Genomic DNA, 20,875 nt, shown 5'->3' with positions numbered 1-20,875 from the left:
GGAAAGGGAGGGGTAGGGGGGAAAGGGAGGGGGAGGGGGAAGGGGAGGGGAACGGGGGGGAGGGGAGAAGAGGGGGGAGGGGGAGGGGAGGAGGGGAGGGGGAGGGAGGGGGAGGGAGGAGGGAGGGGAGGGGGAGGAGGGAGAGGGAGGGGGAAGGGAGAGAGGGAGGGAAGGGGAAGGTGGAGGGGGCAAGGGAGGGGAGGGTAGGGGGGAAAGGGAGGGGGAGGGAGGGAAGGGAGGGGAACGGGGGGGGAGGAGAGGGGGAGGGGGAGGAGAGGGGAGAGGGGGAGGGGGAGGGGGAGTGGAGGAGGGGGAGGGGGAAGGGGAGGGGGAGAGGGAAGGGGAAGGGGGAGGGGGGGAGAGGGAAGGGGAAGGGGAGGGGGGAAAGGGAGGGGGAGGGGGAGGAGGGAAGGGGAGGGGAGGGATATAGATGGTTACTGGCAATTGATCACATCCACAAATGATGTAATCCACACAATTTATGTACTTTACATAACGTTAATAGGAATACATGCCAATGTAGATGGGAAATACAGCTTGTTTGAAATACAGTTTGAAATACAGTTTGTCTCATCTTCTGTCTCTCGCTGTCTGGGCCATCAGACGTTGTTGATTGGCGTTTAGACGTGCCGTTCTCTCATCTTCTGTCTCTTGCTGTCTGAATCTAGAGACACATTCTTGATTGGCTTGTCGATGGTGAAAAGTATCTTCATCGGTTTCATGGAGTCTCCGATCAGCGATTTTCCTTGCTCGGGAGGTTTGAACGCGACAAATTTCTTTTCTTCGGTGCCATTGCCTTTATCACAGTCAGTCTTCGTCAAGATTGTAACTCTGCGACGTGTCGTGGGCGTGGCCAACGTGGCCTCATGCCCCCAGGTGATTGGCTAATTCGAGCTCAAGCGAGCCATAATGCGCTACGTTTTGGCAAAAAATATGGATCTAAAGATGAAAGAAAAAAAACCTATGTGGTGTGAATGGCAATGTTCCTCGCTGAAATGTGAAAAAACGCAATCGCTTTTCGGTCTGAATTACGTGCGAACGCGTAACTGTGACTTTATGGCGGCAAGGTTGGAACATCACGTGATTGCTCTGAGCGAATCAGCGCGCTGCTCTGCCACCGGCTCAGATTCTGTGTATAATATTGCTCGCTGAAATGCGCTGAGGTAAAAACATGGTAAAAAAATATTATGAAATAAAGTATTTTAGGTTGGCTATGTTCTTCCCAGGCTCAATGGCCATGTCTATGCCAAATATCAAGCACGTGAGCCTCTCTGTTTAGGAGTCTATCGGTAACATTACACACACACACACACACACACACACAAACTGTGTTATTTATATATATATATAATATATATTTATTTATTTATTATATATATATATATATAATATATATATATATATAATATATATATATGATATATGTATATATATATTATATATATATATATCAGTCACTATGCGACCTTCATATCATCAGTGGAGAACCGCCAGCAAGGTGTCCCATACAGCTGCTGCTGCACCTTGCTGGGAGCGATACAGGCAAGGCGGACTTTGCATGGCGATGACGTCATGTTGTCCGCTCATTAGGTTGGGAGAACCAGATTACAGATACCATAATATATATATATATGTAGCGGTTACCGCTGGATGTACATAATCGCCTTGCACCGGCCAGAACACGGCCAGACGCGCCTCTCCCGGGCATGCCCGGACTCACTGTTCCCGGGCACGCCCGAACCTCCCGGGCACGCCCCGGTCTCGTCTTTCCCGGGCATGCCCGCTCTCGCCTTTCCAGGGCTCGCCCAGAGCGTCCGGGCATGCCCGCTCTCGCCTTTCCAGGGCTCGCCCAGAGCGTCCGGGCATGCCCCGCTATCGCCTTTCCAGGGCTCGCCCAGAGCGTCCGGGCATGCCCGCTATCGCCTTTCCAGGGCACGCCCAGAGCGTCCGGGCATGCCCGCTATCGCCTTTCCAGGGCTCGCCCAGAGCGTCCGGGCATGCCCGCTATCGCCTTTCCAGTGCTCGCCCAGAGCGCCCGGGCACGCCCAGCCTCGACTTGCCAGGCCGCAGCCCAAACACGCCCGGGCAGGTCCAGACTCGCCTTTCCAAGGCTCGCCCTTGATACCCGGGCATGCCCGGTATAGCTTTTGCCGGGCAAACTTCCCGACATAAATGTGTATATTGTGAGAAACCACCGGTGAAACCACCTGTTCTCAACCAGATTTGGTGCCCCGCCCCACCGCGTGACGTGGCCTCCTTGGAGCCTCACGCGATCGGGAGGCGATTCGGCACGTGATTGGTGGAGAGTCCAGAGAGCGCGGTCGCCATCTTATGCAACGGACGCGACTCTCGAAGGCTCCGAGTGGGAAATAGAAAAAGGGATTTCCCTTAATCTTCACGACAGCCGCGTTGGGCTGATCGTTTACCGTTCTGTATTTTACGAGTGAGTAACTCCGGAAGAGAACGAGTGATTCCCGGATCTCGTAGATTGGAACCGCGAGTGATTGCCTGCTTCGTGTTGGAGCTGCTGGCCGACCGTTCCTGCCGGCCTTGTGCGGTGAATTCCATCCTGTTACCCTCCGAGTCCCGGAGATCGTCGATTGGAGCCGCGAGTGATCTTACCTGCGTCCTGTTTGGAGCGTCTGTTGCCGACAGTTCCTGCAGGCTTTGTGCAGTTTATTCCATTCTGTTACCATTTATGGTTTTTGTGATCGAGCCAATAAAGCATCGTGCCTTACCCCTAGAAGGCCGATTAAAACACAATTGTGTTTATTGAGTTCTCTCTGTCCACTCCGTGGACTACTTGAAGCCCGGACATTAACGTCCGTATTCCGTGCTGGGAACCATTTCACAGCCGGGATCGCGACAAATGGGTTGCTCGTCCTAGGATCATTCAAGTAAGAGACATTCGAATTGAGACGGGAATTCTGCATCGGCATCTTCTTTGCATCTGCTCACCAGCGGACGCCGTCTTGGAGGAGCCTTCTCGCCAGCGGGCGCCGTCTTGGAGGAGCCTTTCTCGCCGTGGGACGCTGTCTTGGGTGGTGCTTCACTGCCGAATAAGTGAATAGCTTCGGATCCCTCCAAACAACCGACAAAAAAAAAAAAAACGTGAGTATTTGTACGTGGTATTTTTCTCATTGGCAATTTGATGTGCGGTGGTGATATTGTGTAGTTCGTGTCGTATTTCCCCAACAGAGCGTTGTGTTTGAGCGTTGTGTTTTGTGCCTTGTCTTATGATAACTCGTAGCCAAGCTATGTCGACCAGAGAAGTGAGAGTTCAACCTGATCATGTTGACAGTCGCGTGGGTAGCGATGCGAGCGACGCAATCAGCCTTGACCCAGTCACTAAACCCGATATGTTAGGAAGCGATTCCATCATGACTAAATGCATGCGTTCGCCCTTCTGGACCGGGCTGACTCCGGTTCAACAACTTGACATGTATAAATGGGAGAATGACAGGGCAGAGGCAGAGCGTGCGGCAGCAGAGAGAGAGCGTGAGAGAGAGAGAGAGCGTGCGGCAGCAGCAGAGGCAGAGCGTGCTGCGGCAGCAGAGAGAGAGCGTGAGAGAGAGAGAGAGCGTGCGGCAGCAGCAGAGGCAGCAGCAGAAGCTGAACACGTCAGAGAGCATGAGTTGCGAATGTTGACTGAACGACCGCGGGCAGAGGGGTCTGCTGCAAGAGTCCCGGAAACTGTTCATGTTCGTTTGCCGGACTGGACGGGAGACACGAAGCCAGAAGCGTATCTGGAGATGGCGGAGAAGTTGTTGGCTGCCGGTGGCATTGATGAGAGCTTGTGGGTCGGCCATCTTGTGAGCCATCTATCTGAGAAGGCGAGGGAGGTATATGCGAGGATGGCAACCGAGGACGCAAACAAATACAGGGCATTGAAGGCCGAGATTTTGAACGCCTATGCGGTGTCCGCATGTATTTATAGGAGAATTTTTTTCAGCTGGACTCGTGAGTCCAGTCAAACCTATGAGGAACATTCGCGGGCCTTGTTGGAACAGCTGCAGAGATGGTTCAAGGGGAGCAAGGTTGAGTTACCTCAAGCGGTTGCGGAACTCCTGGTGCGTTACCGTATCGATCAACAGCTTCCGCCTGACTTAGCATTGTTTCTTGTCGACAAAGACACTGTTTCCTTGGCAGACTGCGTCAACCTTATTGATAAACATGTTTTGGCGTGCAAAATGCTGCAAGTCACGCAGTCGCGTCGTAAGACGGAGGAGTCTGCGATCAAGACCGCCCCCCGTCTGCCCGGCGGCTGGATCGAGGGGAGGGGTTCTCCGATGCCCTCCACTGGTGGCGGTCGCGAGCCGCAGACCAGGGCAGGGCCCTGGTGCGATTTCTGCAAACGCGTGGGGCACGGTGAAAACCGCTGCTTCTCTAATCCCGCTAGTCCGGCCTACCGAGGCAACCCTCCTGTTAAGTCGGAGGGAGATCAGTGGAGCTCATCCGCCGGGCCCTCGCACACGACGGTGGCATCGGTGACCGAGGTCACTGCCACCGAGGCTAATTCCATTCATCCACTGTACCAGGATTATTCAGGGACAGCCTTAGTGGGTGGCCCTGATTCGATGCTGAAGTTTGAGGCCCAATACCTTCGGGATACTGGGGCGACACGGTGTGTTCTCCGGGCGGGGGTAGTTCCGGCCTCTCAGATGCGTTATACCGGCGAGTATACCCTCCTTCGGGGCATTGACCGGGTTCTTGGCCGGTATCCCCTTGCCCTCCTCGAGGTCCGGAGTGACATTTTTAAGGGTCCAGTGACCTGTGTGGTGGTACCCTACTACCCGATACCCGGGGTCTCCTTGCTGATTGGCAATGATGCCATGGCCAGGGAGGAGTCATTGACTTTGACCTGTGGGGGGGTCACTAGATCCCAGAGTAAACAGGCGGAGAGAGTGGCGGAGTCAGACATATCTTCACTCTGGCCCGAGGAGCCTAGCGCCTCGACTCCAGTTCCCGACGGTGACGTTGCGTCAGCTGAAGTCCACCCGAGCCTCCCGTCAAGCCACCCTCAGGTGCCGTGCTCCTCAGGGACCGCTCCCGCCATGTCGCGATTCAGCAGGAACGCTAATGCTAAGGTATATGTGGGAAACCTGGGCAATGGAGCAGCGAAAGCCGAGCTAGGGAGGGTCTTCGAACATTACGGACCACTCCGCAACGTATGGGTTGCTCGAAACCCACCTGGATTTGCAGTTGTTGAGTTTGAAGAGCCACGAGATGCTGAAGATTCGGTCAGAGCCCTTGATGGAAGGTTAATTTGCGGATCGCGTGTGGGCGTCGAGATGTCGAATGGCATGTCGCGGCGGCCTCGTTTCAGACGCCCTTTGGTCCGCAGGCCTTTCGACCCGAACGATCGATGTTACCAGTGCGGTGAAAGGGGTCATTACGCATATGACTGTTGTTCTCGACACCGGAGGAGTACCCGCCGCTCTAGGTCTCGGCCCGTTTCCTTCCTGTCAACGCTTCCCCCAACTTGAGTTTGGCCCCCTTGCCTCTCTATTGTGCTTTGTGTGAAGTGTAACTCTTGTAGGGTAGATATTAATGTGGTGTATGGTGTTAAAATTTGTGTGTGAAAAAAAAAAAAAAACCAAACTGGTTCATTGTTAACCTGTTAATGCCTGTTAATTGCCTGTGCGTTAATAATTGCGTTATTGTTGCGCTATTGCGTTGCGTTGTATTGTTGCGTTGTTGCGTTATTGTTGTTAATAAGTGTTAATAATTGTTAATTGCGTTACTTGCCTGTTAGCGATTACCGCCATCATCTTGCCATGTGATTTGCACCTACTACAAATACTGGTTTTAAAAACGCCGTCTATTCGACGGGGTTTTTACTTAGGGGGGGAGGACTGTGAGAAACCACCGGTGAAACCACCTGTTCTCACCCAGATTTGGTGCCCCGCCCACCGCGTGACGTGGCCTCCTTGGAGCCTCACGCGATCGGGAGGCGATTCGGCACGTGATTGGTGGAGAGTCCAGAGAGCGCGGTCGCCATCTTATGCAACGGACGCGACTCTCGAAGGCTCCGAGTGGGAAATAGAAAAAGGGATTTCCCTTAATCTTCACGACAGCCGCGTTGGGCTGATCGTTTACCGTTCTGTATTTTACGAGTGAGTAACTCCGGAAGAGAACGAGTGATTCCCGGATCTCGTAGATTGGAACCGCGAGTGATTGCCTGCTTCGTGTTGGAGCTGCTGGCCGACCGTTCCTGCCGGCCTTGTGCGGTGAATTCCATCCTGTTACCCTCCGAGTCCCGGAGATCGTCGATTGGAGCCGCGAGTGATCTTACCTGCGTCCTGTTTGGAGCGTCTGTTGCCGACAGTTCCTGCAGGCTTTGTGCAGTTTATTCCATTCTGTTACCATTTATGGTTTTTGTGATCGAGCCAATAAAGCATCGTGCCTTACCCCTAGAAGGCCGATTAAAACACAATTGTGTTTATTGAGTTCTCTCTGTCCACTCCGTGGACTACTTGAAGCCCGGACATTAACGTCCGTATTCCGTGCTGGGAACCATTTCACAGCCGGGATCGCGACAATATATATTGTTGCCCGAAAAACGGGCTTGTCAGAATACCTGAGCTGTTTTGTTTCAATAAAGCAACTCGGACGAATTCCGTCTTTGGTCGCGTCAATTCTTTCGACTCGCGTTGGAGCGCAGTTCCTTCATTGGTGACCTACCGACATGGATACGGCAGTGACGCTTAAACTGCCTACCTTCTGGGAGACTCACGCGGCTGTTTGGTTCGCCCAGGCGGACTCCCAGTTCGCCCTGCGAGGCATCACCGCGGACGACACCCGCTTCCACCATGTTGTGGCGGCGCTCGGTTCCACCACCGCGGCCCGCGCCTTGAGCCTCCTCCAGCACCCGCCGGCTGCTGACAAATACGACGCGCTGAAGACGCTCCTCCTCGGCACTTTCGCCCTCTCACCGGCAGCACGCGCACGGCGCCTGCTTGACCTGCCCGAGCTCGGCGACACGCGCCCATCCGAGCGCATGGACTATATGCTCTCATTGCTCGGCGAGCACTCTCCGGCATTCCTGTTCCGGGAGCTGTTCCTCCGTCAGCTGCCTAACCCGGTACGCCTCGCCCTGGCTGGCACGTTGATCACGGATTCCCGCGCCCTCGCCAGGGAAGCCGATAAGATCTCCTCGGCGGGCCAGCACATCGGCGCGGTTACCTGGAGCCCGCCGCCGTCCGAGGCGACGCCCACGACGCCCGAGCGCCCTGCGCGGTTGGAGGCCGAACTGCCGGTGCAACTGGCGGCCGCCACGCCGCACCGCCCGCTTCCGACACGACGGCCGGGGCCTCCACCTGACCGGGCGTGGTGTTATTACCACGCCAGGTTCAGACACAAGGCTCGGACGTGCCGGCCCCCGTGCACTTTCGGCAGGTCGGGAAACGGCCGGGCCGGCGTTCATTCCCAGCCATGAGCGCCGGCCACTCGGGCAACTTGCTGTTTATTCGGGACAAAGCGTCTGGACGGCGTTTCCTGTGCGACACCGGCGCCCAACTGAGCGTCATACCTGCCTCCGAGCAGGACAGGCTGGACGCAGTTTGCGGCCCCTCTTTGGTCGCTGCTAATGGCTCGGCCATTTGCACTTTCGGCCCACGCGTCGTCACCCTCTGCTTCGGCAGCCAGCGCTTTCAATGGACTTTTGTTACCGCCAGCGTCCCCGTGGCTTTGCTGGGCGCCGACTTCCTCTGCGCGCACGGGCTGCTGGTCGACGTCAAACGACGTCGCCTTGTCCACGCCGAGACCTTCAGCTCCCTGGCGTGCACAATGAGCAGCTCCGCGCCGACCGAACTGGCGTGCGCCCTCTCGGCAACGAACGAGTTCGCTCGCCTGCTCGTGGAATTCCCGGCCCTCACGCGGCCGACGTTTTCGGCCGTCGCGGTGCGGCACGGGATCGAGCACCACATACCCACTATGGGCCCGCCGGTCTACGCCAGGGCCCGCCGCCTCGACCCAGCCAAGCTCGCCGTGGCAAAGGCCGAATTCGACGCGTTGGAGAACCTCGGCATCGTGCGGCGCTCCGATAGCGCGTGGGCCTCGCCACTGCACATCGTGCCAAAGCCGGGGGGTGGATGGCGCCCGTGTGGCGACTACCGCCGTCTCAATGATGCTACCACCCCCGACAGGTACCCGATCCCGCATATTCAGGACTTTTCCGCCCGTTTGGCGGGACGGGTCATCTTTTCGAAAATTGACCTGATACGGGGCTACCACCAGGTACCTGTCCGGGCGGCCGACGTCCCGAAGACGGCCGTCATCACGCCGTTCGGCCTGTTCGAATTTTTGCGGATGCCGTTTGGCCTCAAGAACGCGGCCCAGGCGTTCCAGCGCTTGATGGACGGCGTGCTGCGCGACCTGCCGTTTCTTTTCATCTATCTGGACGACATCCTCGTCGCCAGCACGTCCCGCGCCGAGCACCTCCTCCACCTCCGAACACTGTTCGGTCGCCTCAGCGAGCACGGCTTAATTGTCAACCCGGTCAAATGCCACTTCGGCGCGACGACCGTTGACTTTTTGGGCCACCGCATCACCAAGACCGGGGCCGTGCCGCTGCCGACCAAGGTCGAGGCCATCACCACGTTCCCGCGTCCCCGTTCCATCAAGGCCCTCCAAGAGTTCCTCGGGATGGTGAATTTTTATCACCGATTCGTGCCCCGCGCTGCTCAGCTCATGCGGCCCCTTTACGAGGCCCTCCGGGGCAAGCCGGCCAAGCATGACATTGTTTGGTCCGCGGCCATGGATGCGGCCTTCGCCAGTGCCAAACGGGCCCTCGCCGACGCAACGCTGCTGGCTCACCCGGTGCTCAACGCGCCCATCGCCCTCACTACGGACGCCTCCAACTACGCGGTGGGCGCCGTCCATGAGCAATGGGTGGACGGGGTTTGGCAGCCACTCGCTTTTTTCAGCCGGCAACTCCGACCGAACGAGTTAAACTACAGCACGTTCGACCGCGAGCTGCTCGGGCTATTCCTGGCCGTTCGCCATTTCCGACACCTCCTGGAGGGCCGCCCGTTCACGGCTTTCGTCGACCACAAGCCGTTGGTCTACGCGATGGCTAAGGTCACGGAGCCGTGGTCGGCCCGCCAGCAGCGCCACCTCTCCGCCGTGTCGGAGTTCACCACGGACATCCAGCACGTCGCCGGCAAAGACAACGCCGTGGCCGACTGCCTTTCGCGGGCCAGCGCGAACGCGGTCCACCTCGGCGTGGACTTCACGCTCATGGCGGCCGACCAGACCACCGACGCCTCGGTGCAGGCACTCCGCGTGGCGGACACGGGCCTCCGCCTGGCCGACATTCCCTTCGCGGGCACCGTCCTGCTCTGCGACGTCTCCCAGGGCCAGCCTCGCCCCATCGTGCCCGTTTCCTGGCAGCGCCGCATCTTCGCCTCCATCCACGGCCTTTCTCACCCGGGCCGGAAAGCTTCTCAGAAGCTGGTGTCGGCGCGTTTCGTCTGGCACAGCCTTCGACGAAACATCCGCGACTGGGCCAACGCCTGCACGGCCTGCCAGCGAGCCAAGGTCCACCGCCACACCCAGGCCCCGCTGGCACCTTTCGCCGTGCCTGAACGGCGTTTCGACCACGTCCACGTGGACCTGGTGGGTCCCCTGCCCCCCTCGCGGGGGTTCACCCACCTGCTCACCATGGTGGACAGGACCACCAGGTGGCCGGAGGCCGTGCCCCTCACCTCCACCACCACCGCCGATGTGGCGCAGGCGTTCATCGCCACCTGGGTCGCGCGCTTCGGCGCACCAGCGGACATCTCATCCGACCGCGGCCCACAGTTCACGTCTGAGCTTTGGGGCGCGGTCGCCCGTTCGTTGGGGGTCACGCTGCACCGCACCACGGCCTACCACCCCCAAGCCAATGGGTTGTGCGAGCGGTTTCACCACTCCATGAAGGCCGCACTCATGGCCGGCCTCCAGGACGACGGTTGGGCCGACCGGCTGCCGTGGGTCCTTTTGGGCCTTCGCACGGCCCCCAAGGAAGACCTCCAGGCGTCCGCCGCCGAGCTCGTCTACGGCCAGCCACTCCGCGTCCCGGGCGAATTCGTGCCTGACGCTACCAGTCCCTGATCCGCCGCTCGCCAGCGCTCGGACCTCCAGGAGGCCGCCCGACGATTTGCCCCCGTGCCGACGTCCCGCCACGGTGGCCCCCAGTCCTACGTCCCCCCGGCGCTTCGCACAGCGGAGTACGTGTTTGTGCGTCATGACGCGCACCGGGGGCCACTCCGGCCGCCGTACGACGGGCCCTTCCGGGTCCTGCGATGGGGCGACAAGTCTTTCATCGTCGACTTCGGTGGCCGGCCGGACCGGATTTCTGTGGACCGCCTCAAACCGGCGCACATGGACGTCGACCGACCACCACGGTTGGCCCTTCCTCCGCGGCGAGGCCGCCCCCCGTCCACAGTTCCCCCCGCTCGACCACCCACCACCACGTCAGACCCCTCCCCACGACCCTCCAGGGGTCGCTTCGGCCGGGTCATCCGGACCCCCCTTAAATTGACCCTGCCGGTGCAGGTCGATTCTGGAGGGGCGTGTGTAGCGGTTACCACTGGATGTACATAATCGCCTTGCACCGGCCAGAACACGGCCAGACGCGCCTCTCCCGGGCATGCCCGGACTCACTGTTCCCGGGCACGCCCGAACCTCCCGGGCACGCCCGGTCTCGTCTTTCCCGGGCATGCCCGCTCTCGCCTTTCCAGGGCTCGCCCAGAGCGTCCGGGCATGCCCGCTATCGCCTTTCCAGGGCTCGCCCAGAGCGTCCGGGCATGCCCGCTATCGCCTTTCCAGGGCACGCCCAGAGCGCCCGGGCACGCCCAGCCTCGACTTGCCAGGCCGCAGCCAAACACGCCCGGGCAGGTCCAGACTCGCCTTTCCAAGGCTCGCCCTTGATACCCGGGCATGCCCGGTATAGCTTTTGCCGGGCAAACTTCCCGACATAAATGTGTATATATATTGTTGCCCGAAAAACGGGCTTGTCAGAATACCTGAGCTGTTTTGTTTCAATAAAGCAACTCGGACGAATTCCGTCTTTGGTCGCGTCAATTCTTTCGACTCGCGTTGGAGCGCAGTTCCTTCATATATATATATATATATATATATATATATATATATATATATATATATATATATATATATATATATATATATATATATATATAATATATATATATATATATATATATATATATATATATATATATATATATATATATATATATATATATATATATATATATATATATATATATATATATATATATATATATATATATATATATTATATATATATATTATATATATATATATATATATATATATATATATATATATATATATATATATATTATATATATATATATATATATATATTCGTATATATATATATAACAGACACTACCAAGAGGTTTGCTGACCTGCAGCTCAAGTGAATGGAAATGTGGGTAATTTGGTTGGCAGCAAAACAAATACACAGTGCAATACTGAAGTTCTCAATCCGTACTGCCTCAAGCAGAACTCGCCATGTGGGAATTCTAGCCAATAAAGATCTACATGGAATGGGCTCAGTCAATGAAATAAGAAAAAATTCCAAGGAGTGTATCCTTGGCACAGGCCTGTTCTGGGGAAAGGCTGCATTGTGTACCTCAATATCATAGATAGCCAGTGGGAGCCAGTTCATTTCGTTGTGTGGTTTTGCTTCCTCCAGCAATCATACGACTGAAGGATAAGAAAATAAAACGCCATTCTGGTGCAATGCCAGCACCAGCAGGGAGCAGTGCATTATGGGGAATATTCTCATTTTGAGTGTAAGAGAAACTGGCTGTCTCATCCAAAAGGATATGTACCATGACCTTCCAAAGTAAAATTGTGGAATGCATCAGGGTCACAGGCTGTGCTAAATAACGACTAGCAAAATCAGTTAATTGAGATGCACAAATTGGATCAATATATCTGTGGCCGAATAAAAGATCAATTAGGAAGTCCATGAGCACTCCGCCAACCTGCAGGATATTGACGAGCAGCATGGAGTTGGTGATGTAACCGTATAGCTCCTGCTGCTTAGTGGCGAAAGAAAGGTTGATGAGTGTCCAAGCGACAATCCCAGGCCGACCATTGAAGAAGAGCTTGAAGTCAAAGTGCCGACCAATTCGTGGGTTGAATTCGATGCCCATCATGAAGTCATAGAAGTGATTTCCTGTAAACTTGCTACAATCGTGGAAAGAGAAATGGAGAAAGAAGAATAACTTACATACGCTGGTGATCAATTTATCTGATTGTAAACTTGACACAATATTGTTGAAAAAAAACCCTTTTAAAAATTGCATTTTGTAGTTTATGACATCATCAGTGGCCAAAACTAGACAGTATGGTGTTTTTGTATATATTTTTTCGAAACCTGGATGGTTTTGGGGTTTAAACAGTTCATTTTCTCAGTTTATTCGTTTCCCTGCGAAGGGCGATGCAATCTCACCAATCAGTGGGGTTTGTGGGAAATAGGTAAGCCTTGATGAACGCAAAGATGGACACCACATAACCGGTGATGTTCATACACCACAACAAGGAGCCCCAATGATCAAATATGATGGAAGGTGAGAACCACTGTAGATAGACCGCATTAAGCACCCACAGAACATGCGTGATGAGCCAGGCCTGCAGACCATTGATATGATAGTGATTGATGGCACCTGTAAGATAAATAAGCATAAACAAGTTGATTCATGAATAGATTTCCTGTTGAACTAGAATTGTTCAAACAACCGAGAATAATTAATTTAATGAAATAACTGAACAGGATTATATTACTTATTAATTGGCAAATGTAGGAAAATTACACGCCCAGATCAGGAATCGAACCCAGATCCTGGGTTAAAAGGAGAACCTGGGATCTGGGTTTGTTTCCTGGTCTGGGCGTGTAATTTTCCCACATTTGTCAAATAATAATTTACAAGGTAATGCCACGTGATTTGCAAATACTGTTATTATATTTCATCGCAAATACTAAAGATAAAATGACACTTGTATTATTGGGATTCATCTGTTCCAGAATAGATGAGTGTGTGTGTGTGTGTGTGTGTGTGTGTGTGTGTGTGTGTGTGTGTGTGTGTGTGTGTGTGTGTGGTGGAAACGGCAAATGCTAAACCATGACGTATGAACCAATACATTCCACATTCATATGCCACCTTCAGTCGAACGGCAAGCGTGGCCAGCTGGTTCGTGAATGACTTGGGCAAAAAAACGGTGAAATGGCAAACCATGAACCAATAAATTCCACATTCCTGTTCACCTTCAGTCGAACGTCAGGCATTCGTCAGGTTGTCATCAGGCTTGACAGGTGGTTCGTGAAAGACTTGGGCAAAACACTGACTGCAGCTGAATGTTTCTACACACGGTCAGTGGCAGAACTACAAAATGCCGAATCCGCGAATGTCACGGGTGGAAACCCTCACGTCATTTCCTCATTCTGCTTTAAACTCAATCTCTCTATATTTTCATTTCAATGACAAATTAATACAGTACTGTACTATAGCATTAATATAACAAAATACAATGGTTAAAAACACTCGTGATGGAAACGAAAATAGACTCCGATCTGACGTGTTAACCCATACAGATGGATCTGCCGGCAGGAAAGGGCAGATATGAAACACTTTGTACGAATGGAAAAACAAAATTATAATTGCATTGAGAAATTTATGAAATTTCCCACCCATTTTGGGATGGATATAAATGGCGTTGTTCAGGTGGAATCTCAAAATCACGATTGTATTGAGAAATTATCAAACCAGCTAATCTTCCTCATTGTGTGTACTTCCGGATTGGAAGCAGCTTCGTGTCAATCAAATTCTCAAAATCATAATTGTATTGAGGAATTTATGAAACCTCCCACCTACGTTTGGACATCCGCTGCGAACCCAAAACGTTCCATATAAGCTTTGGCAGGGCTAGCGCCAAAACTGAGGGAGTAGTGTCAGGACGGACGGACATCCACTCCCGTTTTATAATATTGTTATGACCACGGGTTTCGCATGTACGACGAGGGGGAATCCCTGGTTCTCCTCAAACTTACTGGCCCTGAGGCTACTGAGCACAAATAACTTCATACCACGGCAGGTTGCTAACCAACCGCGAACGCCAATTGGTCCACCACGCGTTACAGGGTTCTCCGTCTGACATCGTTCACTTGTTCCACGCGCTTTCCAATCGGGGAATGCTCCCTCGGCTATTACCAATCTTATCTTAATTATGGCGGTGGCCGAGCTTTACCACTGGTGCATGCTGGACCATAATGAGACAATTAGTTAGGGAATTATAATCTCTCAGTCTAACCTAATGTGTGAATAGCGCTGGATCAATGGAGGAAATGACGGACACAGATAAATTATAAAGGAACATCAACAAGGGATTTATTTATACAAGCGGGATCATGCAACGGTGGGAGGGAACTCGAGGACTTTAATGTTCGGGGGGGGGGGGGGAGGAGGGGGGAGGTGCACACAAAGGGAACAATGGGGGGAAGGAAATTCAGACTTGGAGGAGTGAGGGTTGGAGAGGAGTGAGGGATGGAGAGGAGTGAGGAGTGGGGAAAGGAGAGGAGTGAGGAGTGGAGAAAGGAGAGGAGTGAGGAGTGGAGAAAGGAGAGGAGTGAGGGGTGGTGAAAGGAGAGGAGTGAGGGGTGGGGAAAGGAGAGAAGTGAGGGGTAGGGAAAGGAGAGGAATGAGGAGGAGAGGGGCATGGAGAGTGAGGGGAGAGGAGTGAGGGGTGGGGAAAGGAGAGGAAAAGAGTGAGGGGGGAATGACAGGAGGAGTGAGGGGTGGAGAGGAGTGAGGGGGAGAAGGTGAGTGTTGGGGGAGAGGAGTGAAGGGGGAAGGAGTGGAGGAGTGAGGGGGAAAGGAGGGGAGGAGTGATGGATATATATACACCTTAGTAAATCTGTCAACCCGACGCCTAACATCTGGCATTCAGCCTGTTGCCTACGATAGTCAGATATATGGGTCATGGTATATGGGTATACCATGGTATATGGGTATACCATGTACAAAGGACACCGTGCGATATATTTACACATAACTCATGTGTGAGCATGGTGTTCAACTGCCATCAGCGTAGGGACCAAACGGGTTGAGTGATGGATACATCTCCATAGAGGCCTAGTCAATCAGATGAATATTGCCGATTTTAGAAATTCGGCCTGTTTTGACCTTTTCACCTTCAGATCTCAAAAATAATTGGTGGTTGAATTCAGTGATCTGAGGCTGCGGCTTTGTAAAACAATAAATAAATTTGTAAAAATGTCTAAAAACATTTTTTCACTTTGCCATTTTGGGGTATTTTGTGGTGATTGGTGACAAAAATGTAAAGGTCACTGAATGCATATGCAAATACTTTCAAATTTCAAGTTAATCGGATGAAAATTTAGGATTTTAGAAATCTCACCAAAGTTTTTGGCCGTTGTTGATATTTTGGCATATGTTGACCTAAAAATAATTGGTGGTTTAATTCAATGATGAAATATGCAAAACCTGTTCAAATTTCAAGTCAATTGGATGGAAATTGACAATTTTAGAAATTTGGCTTATGTTGACCTTTAGCCTATATTGACCTTTTGGCCGATGTTGACCTTTTGGCCAAGTTGACCTCAAAAATAATTGGTGGTTAAATGCAGTAAACTGATGCACAAATCCTCTTCAAATTTCAAGTCAATCGGATGAACATTGAGGATTTTAGACATTTGACAAAGTTGTTGAATTTAGCTCAGGTGCCTCCCATTTCTCTTGATCATCTTTGAGATGTTTCTACACCTTGATTGGAGTCCACCTGTGGTAAATTCAATTGATTGGACATGATTTGGAAAGGCACACACCTGTCTATATAAGGTCTCACAGCTGACAATGCATATCAGAGCAAAAACCAAGCCACGAGGTCGAAGGAACTGCCTGCAGAGCTCAGAGACAGGATTGTGTCGAGGCACAGATCTGGGGAAGCCTACAAAAAAAATCTCTGCTGCATTGAAGGTTCCCAATAGCACAGTGGCCTCCATAATTCTTAAATGGAAGAAGTTTGGAACAACCAGGACTCTTCCTAGAGCTGGCCGCCCGGCCAAACTGAGCAATCGGGGGAGAAGGGCCTTGGTAAGAGAGGTGACCAAGAACCTGATGGTCACTCTGGCTGAGCTCCAGAGATCCTGTGTGGAGATGGGAGAAGCTTCCAGAAGGACAACCATCACTGCAACACTCCACCAATCTTAGATTTATGGCAGAGTGGCCAGACGGAAGCCTCTCCTCAGTGAAAGAGACATGAAAGCCCACAGAATCTTGTTTCTCAGTCTGAGAGTCCTTTAGGTGCTTTTTTGCAAACTCCAAGCGGGCTTTGATGTGTTTATTTCCAGTTTGAAACTAAATTTCAAGTGTCATAGCAAAGGGTCTGAATACTTATGTCAATGTGCTATTTCAGTTTTTTCTTTTTAATAAATTTGCAAAACTTTCTAAAATCCTGTTTTCTCTTTGTCATTATGGGGTATTGAGTGTAGATTGATGAGGGGAAAAATGAATTTAAACGATTTCAGCATAAAGCTGCAACATAACAAAATGTGAAAAAAGTGAAGGGGTCTGAATACTTTCTGAATGCACTGTATACTGTAATTTACGCACCCTGGAGAGACTCTACAATGTTACAATACATTTAGTAAAGGAAAACAGAAAAGGTAGCTTAAGCTGTATGGCATTGAACTGTTTATTTGTCCATTTTCGACTCGTGTCCTTAAAATTCATGTAAAGTTACTAATATCTGATGTTGTTGTCTTGCATACATGTGCAACATATGTAGCAGTTCCACTATAAGCATAAAATAAATGGAGAAATAAACAAACAACAGGTGGTTACCTGATGGGGTTCGAGCTCCTTCCTGGATGCCACCAACATACCCAGGGATAAACTTATGACATATATCAGGCAGAGTAACATATGCAAACACCTATATGGGGGAGTGGAGGGGAACACAGATATGAGGTGAAAAAAGGTTTCAATTAAATCATTTTTGAAAACAAATCCTTTTTATGGTATTTGATGTCATCTTCTTTCAAGAGGATCATTATTACCAGAACTAGAGGATGTTACAACATTTATAGGTCAGGATCAGAAGTCCTGACCAGGGAGGTTGGTCAACCATCTGCAAGTCATATGCAAAGAGTTTGAAATCAGAACAAAGTAGAAGTGCAAAGGGACAGACACAGTGCCTTCAGAAAGTATTCACACCCCTTGACTTTTTCACATTTTGTTGTGTTACAGTTCAAATGGATTAAATTGTGTTATTTAACGGCATGACAGTGGCTCAAACTATGGACCCTAAGATCTTAGGTTAGCCACCTTAACCGTTAAGCCAACACCAGCCTATACAGTCATGTTGTGATGATAATGACCACGCCAAAATATCTTGACAATCCTGACATCTCCACACAATCCTGTGTGCTCAAAGACAAGGCCTTACATTCATCCGACTCTGACTCATGTTGAGAGGTACGGCCGGAAAATTGCAGACATTTAATTTGTGGCACTTTCCTGGCTGACTTGTGACATGCTGCATCTATGCATTTTTGTCCTTGTGTTCATGAAGCAGTTAATACAAGCTGCATTTGAATTCATTACCAATGTAAAGCTCAGTGTGTGAATATCCATGAGCATGCATTAATTATACTTGCTATTAGTATTTAATTACACAAGTATTTTTTTTTTTTTTAAGAAACGGGAATTAAATTCCTGCGTGGGGTTAGTGTGAAAGAATTCTGACTCAACCCGGGACTCGAACCCAGGAACCTCATCACTTACGCGGTGACAGCCCACTGAGCTATTGAGTCTCCGGGATATCCTTAGAGATTTCTCACACCAACACTGCGAGCTTTATAATGGCCGATGTCTTACGTGCCTGCTGGGCAGACCCCGGATGTGAGTGTATGTATGTGTATGAATATATATATATATATATATATATAAATAAATAAATACATATATGTATCTATCTATATATATCTATATATTTATTTATTTATTTATTTATATATACACAGTATATACAGATACACAGTGTCTATAGAAAGCCGACACCCTTTCTATTTTTTTCACCTTTCGTTGCCTTATAGCCTGGAATTTAATTGCATTAAAACAGGCTTTTTCCACCTTTATTTACATATCATAACCCACAACTTCCAAGTGAAAAACAAATTCTACAAATTTCACATAATTCATTAAAAATACAAAATTAGAATATCTTGGTTGGATAAGTGTCCACTCCCCTCCCCCCCCCCCCCCCCCCCCATCCCCGTGAGTTAATACTTGGTGGAAGCACCTTTGACGGCAATAATTACAGCTGTGAGTCTGTGAGGATAGGTCTCTACCAACTTTGCACACCTTGATTGGGCAATATTTTCCAATTCTTCTGTACAAAACTGTCTACGCTCCGTCAAGCTGCGTGTTGAGCATTGATGGACAGCCTGATATATCAACAATTTAGTGTGAGTTGTATCGGCTCTTTGGCGCAAGTTGTACAGGCTGCTTAACAGGAGTTATCGGAGCTGTTTTGAGTGGGTCATGCCACTTATCACGACTCATTATGAAGACTACTCAGCATGATTATATAGGTTATTAGCATAAGTCATACTGGCTATAAGCACGACATTTTAGTATGCTTTTCCAGTGTGACTGAAAGGGCTATTGATATTATCTTGAGTATAACTTAAATTACAATAGCTTTCAATCATATGAATGAATTTTCCTGAAGTAATCTCTGTCTAAACACATACCTGGGAGGCAAACCACAGAGCATAAATCTTGGCAGCATTCCAACTGAATGAGGGAGCACGCTTCCAGATGTTGTGCAGAGTGTTACTGTTTGAATACACGTCCCAAACTGGTCCGGAGAGCTCGCAGCTGTACTGGTCACATACCATAACAAAGTAGAAGACCATAAAGGGCGCAAAGGCAAGCAGAAGCAGTATGGCGATGAGCGAGAACCAGTCCACCTGCCTAGGGGCACACAAACAGGATTCCCAAAGTATGAACAAGCATGCGTCTTTCGCCTTAACAACGAACTGATTTTCGATCACTCAATGACAAAGGTGGGGTGGGGAAACAAGATTCATTCTTTTTTTTCTTCTTCTTCTTCATGTACATGTTGAACACCTATAACCCAAAAATTAATACACTTTAGGTACATAAAACTACTCTTCAAAGAAGAAATGGTTCCATGTGCATCAAAAGAACGTACAGATTTTGGTCGTGGTTGCTAAATAGTGTTCTGGTAGATAGGACTGCACTGTCTTGAATGATATTGGGCAGCACAGAGGAATATACAGAGTATTTAAATGAGAGGTGCAGGTGGCCAAAGTTTTCCGAATGGAATAGGGGTGAGGTGTTAAAAACTTGGCAAATAGGACAGGGATGAAGCAGTGGAGAAGGTTTAATGTGTTGAAGGATAGAGGTGCACAGATTTCTGTGGAGGATGTATGTAGTAAGAAGGTGATTGATGTGATAAAATACCTACCAAGCTCGTCCCCATTGCCCCACGACCTGCTCCACACCACAGGGCCTTATGCCTTCCTTCACCTCTTCTGTCCTTTTCCGAAGCTCATATTTTGCCATGGTCACACAAGCTGGGAAATGAAAAGGCTTTGGTCAAAAACAATCTCTTCATCATGATCAGATACCATTTGCTATACAGTTTGTTGGTTCTGTCGAAGCAGTTTCTTGGCCAGGGTTACAGACCCGGAGAGGTCGCCAATCCGACGCAGGGTACTCAACTGTGTGTGTAGGAATTTTGAATTTGGCCAGGGTGGCGGTGGTAGCTCACCTACTCTTCACAAAGGACACCGTGCGATCTTTAACGTACACCAACTAATGATGGCAGACGAGACGCCCAGTTTAATATCCCTCCGTGGAACGTAGCACCCACTCATTTTTCGCTCTGCATGTGAAACACCAGGATTACAGTTTCGAGCTGGGTCGAGAGTCAAACCCAGGTTCGACACCTTAGAAGCAAGGTGCGTACCTCGATGCTATTCACAATTAACCATTATATGGTGGATTTCATCACTATCTGATGACTTCACTTACCATCACCACAGGCCTTGTCATGATCACAGTTCAAAATCAACACCTTTTTGTATTCAGTCAAGGCTTGTGTGAGAGCTTGAACACAGAGCGGATCAGTGCGCAACGCAACAAAAAGAACAGCAGAAAAAGAGGGCCGAAACCACATTGTGAACACTCCTCGAACATCCGATAATGTTCAGGGGGTGAACATAATGTTCTCTAAATGAGAAGTTTTGTCTTTTTCAAAATACAGACAATTAATACACTTACAACGAATACACGACTATCAAAATTACTTAATCCGCCCCAGATTGCTCGGTGCAAATGCACAGAAACTCCAGGTAACAACGTAAATCTGGGAGGCCTGAACATAATTTCATGCCTCTCGGTGAGGATTATAGAATGAAACGACAAAGAAACCTTTCAAAGAAGCCGAAGGTATGTGTGCCTCAGCAAAAAAAGCAGTTGGATAATTTCCTGATCAAATAGTCCAAAAAGTTGATATGTTGCAGCCTGTATTGCGAAAACACCTCACGATTATGTGACCGTGAAAGGCCGAAGGTTCATTGATTGGCATGTTTCAACTAAACCTTTGTGCTTCGGAAGGTTAACACCGATCGGAAGGTCATACCTGGCGTTTGTCAATGCACAGCAAGTTTAAAATGATAATATTTACTATTAATCATGTTTGGGAGGAAGGGGAGAGTGGAGTGGGACTTGTATGGGCTGTGATTACCGTTATAAATGTATATTTTTTGTTTTGTTCCGCGGCC

At 50.2% G+C, this 20,875-nt stretch overlaps 1 protein-coding gene across 2 annotated transcripts in view; it reads right to left on the bottom strand.

The window, feature by feature from the left end:
- The window catches only part of DHCR7 (7-dehydrocholesterol reductase), a 47,353-nt gene that overhangs the window by 6,164 nt on the left and 20,314 nt on the right, over positions 1–20,875 (bottom strand). The window contains exons 2-7 of one of the 2 annotated variants that reach the window (XM_068122836.2): positions 19,861–19,974; positions 19,555–19,663; positions 18,815–19,037; positions 16,902–16,992; positions 12,494–12,707; positions 12,024–12,228 (exon numbers count right to left, since the gene is read on the bottom strand). In XM_068122836.2, coding sequence (XP_067978937.2) covers positions 12,024–12,228; positions 12,494–12,707; positions 16,902–16,992; positions 18,815–19,037; positions 19,555–19,652 — 831 coding nt within the window. In that variant the 5' untranslated portion in view covers positions 19,653–19,663; positions 19,861–19,974. The remainder of the gene's footprint in view (positions 1–12,023; positions 12,229–12,493; positions 12,708–16,901; positions 16,993–18,814; positions 19,038–19,554; positions 19,664–19,860; positions 19,975–20,875) is intronic. The other variant, XM_068122835.2, reaches the window with a different exon arrangement.

The sequence above is a fragment of the Myxine glutinosa genome, chromosome 7 (assembly GCF_964187855.1).
Source record: "Myxine glutinosa chromosome 7, kmMyxGlut1.1, whole genome shotgun sequence".
Lineage (NCBI taxonomy): Eukaryota > Metazoa > Chordata > Myxini > Myxiniformes > Myxinidae > Myxine > Myxine glutinosa.
The sequence above is the reverse complement of the archived record's forward strand: the minus strand, read 5'-3'. Positions and strand labels throughout refer to the sequence as shown.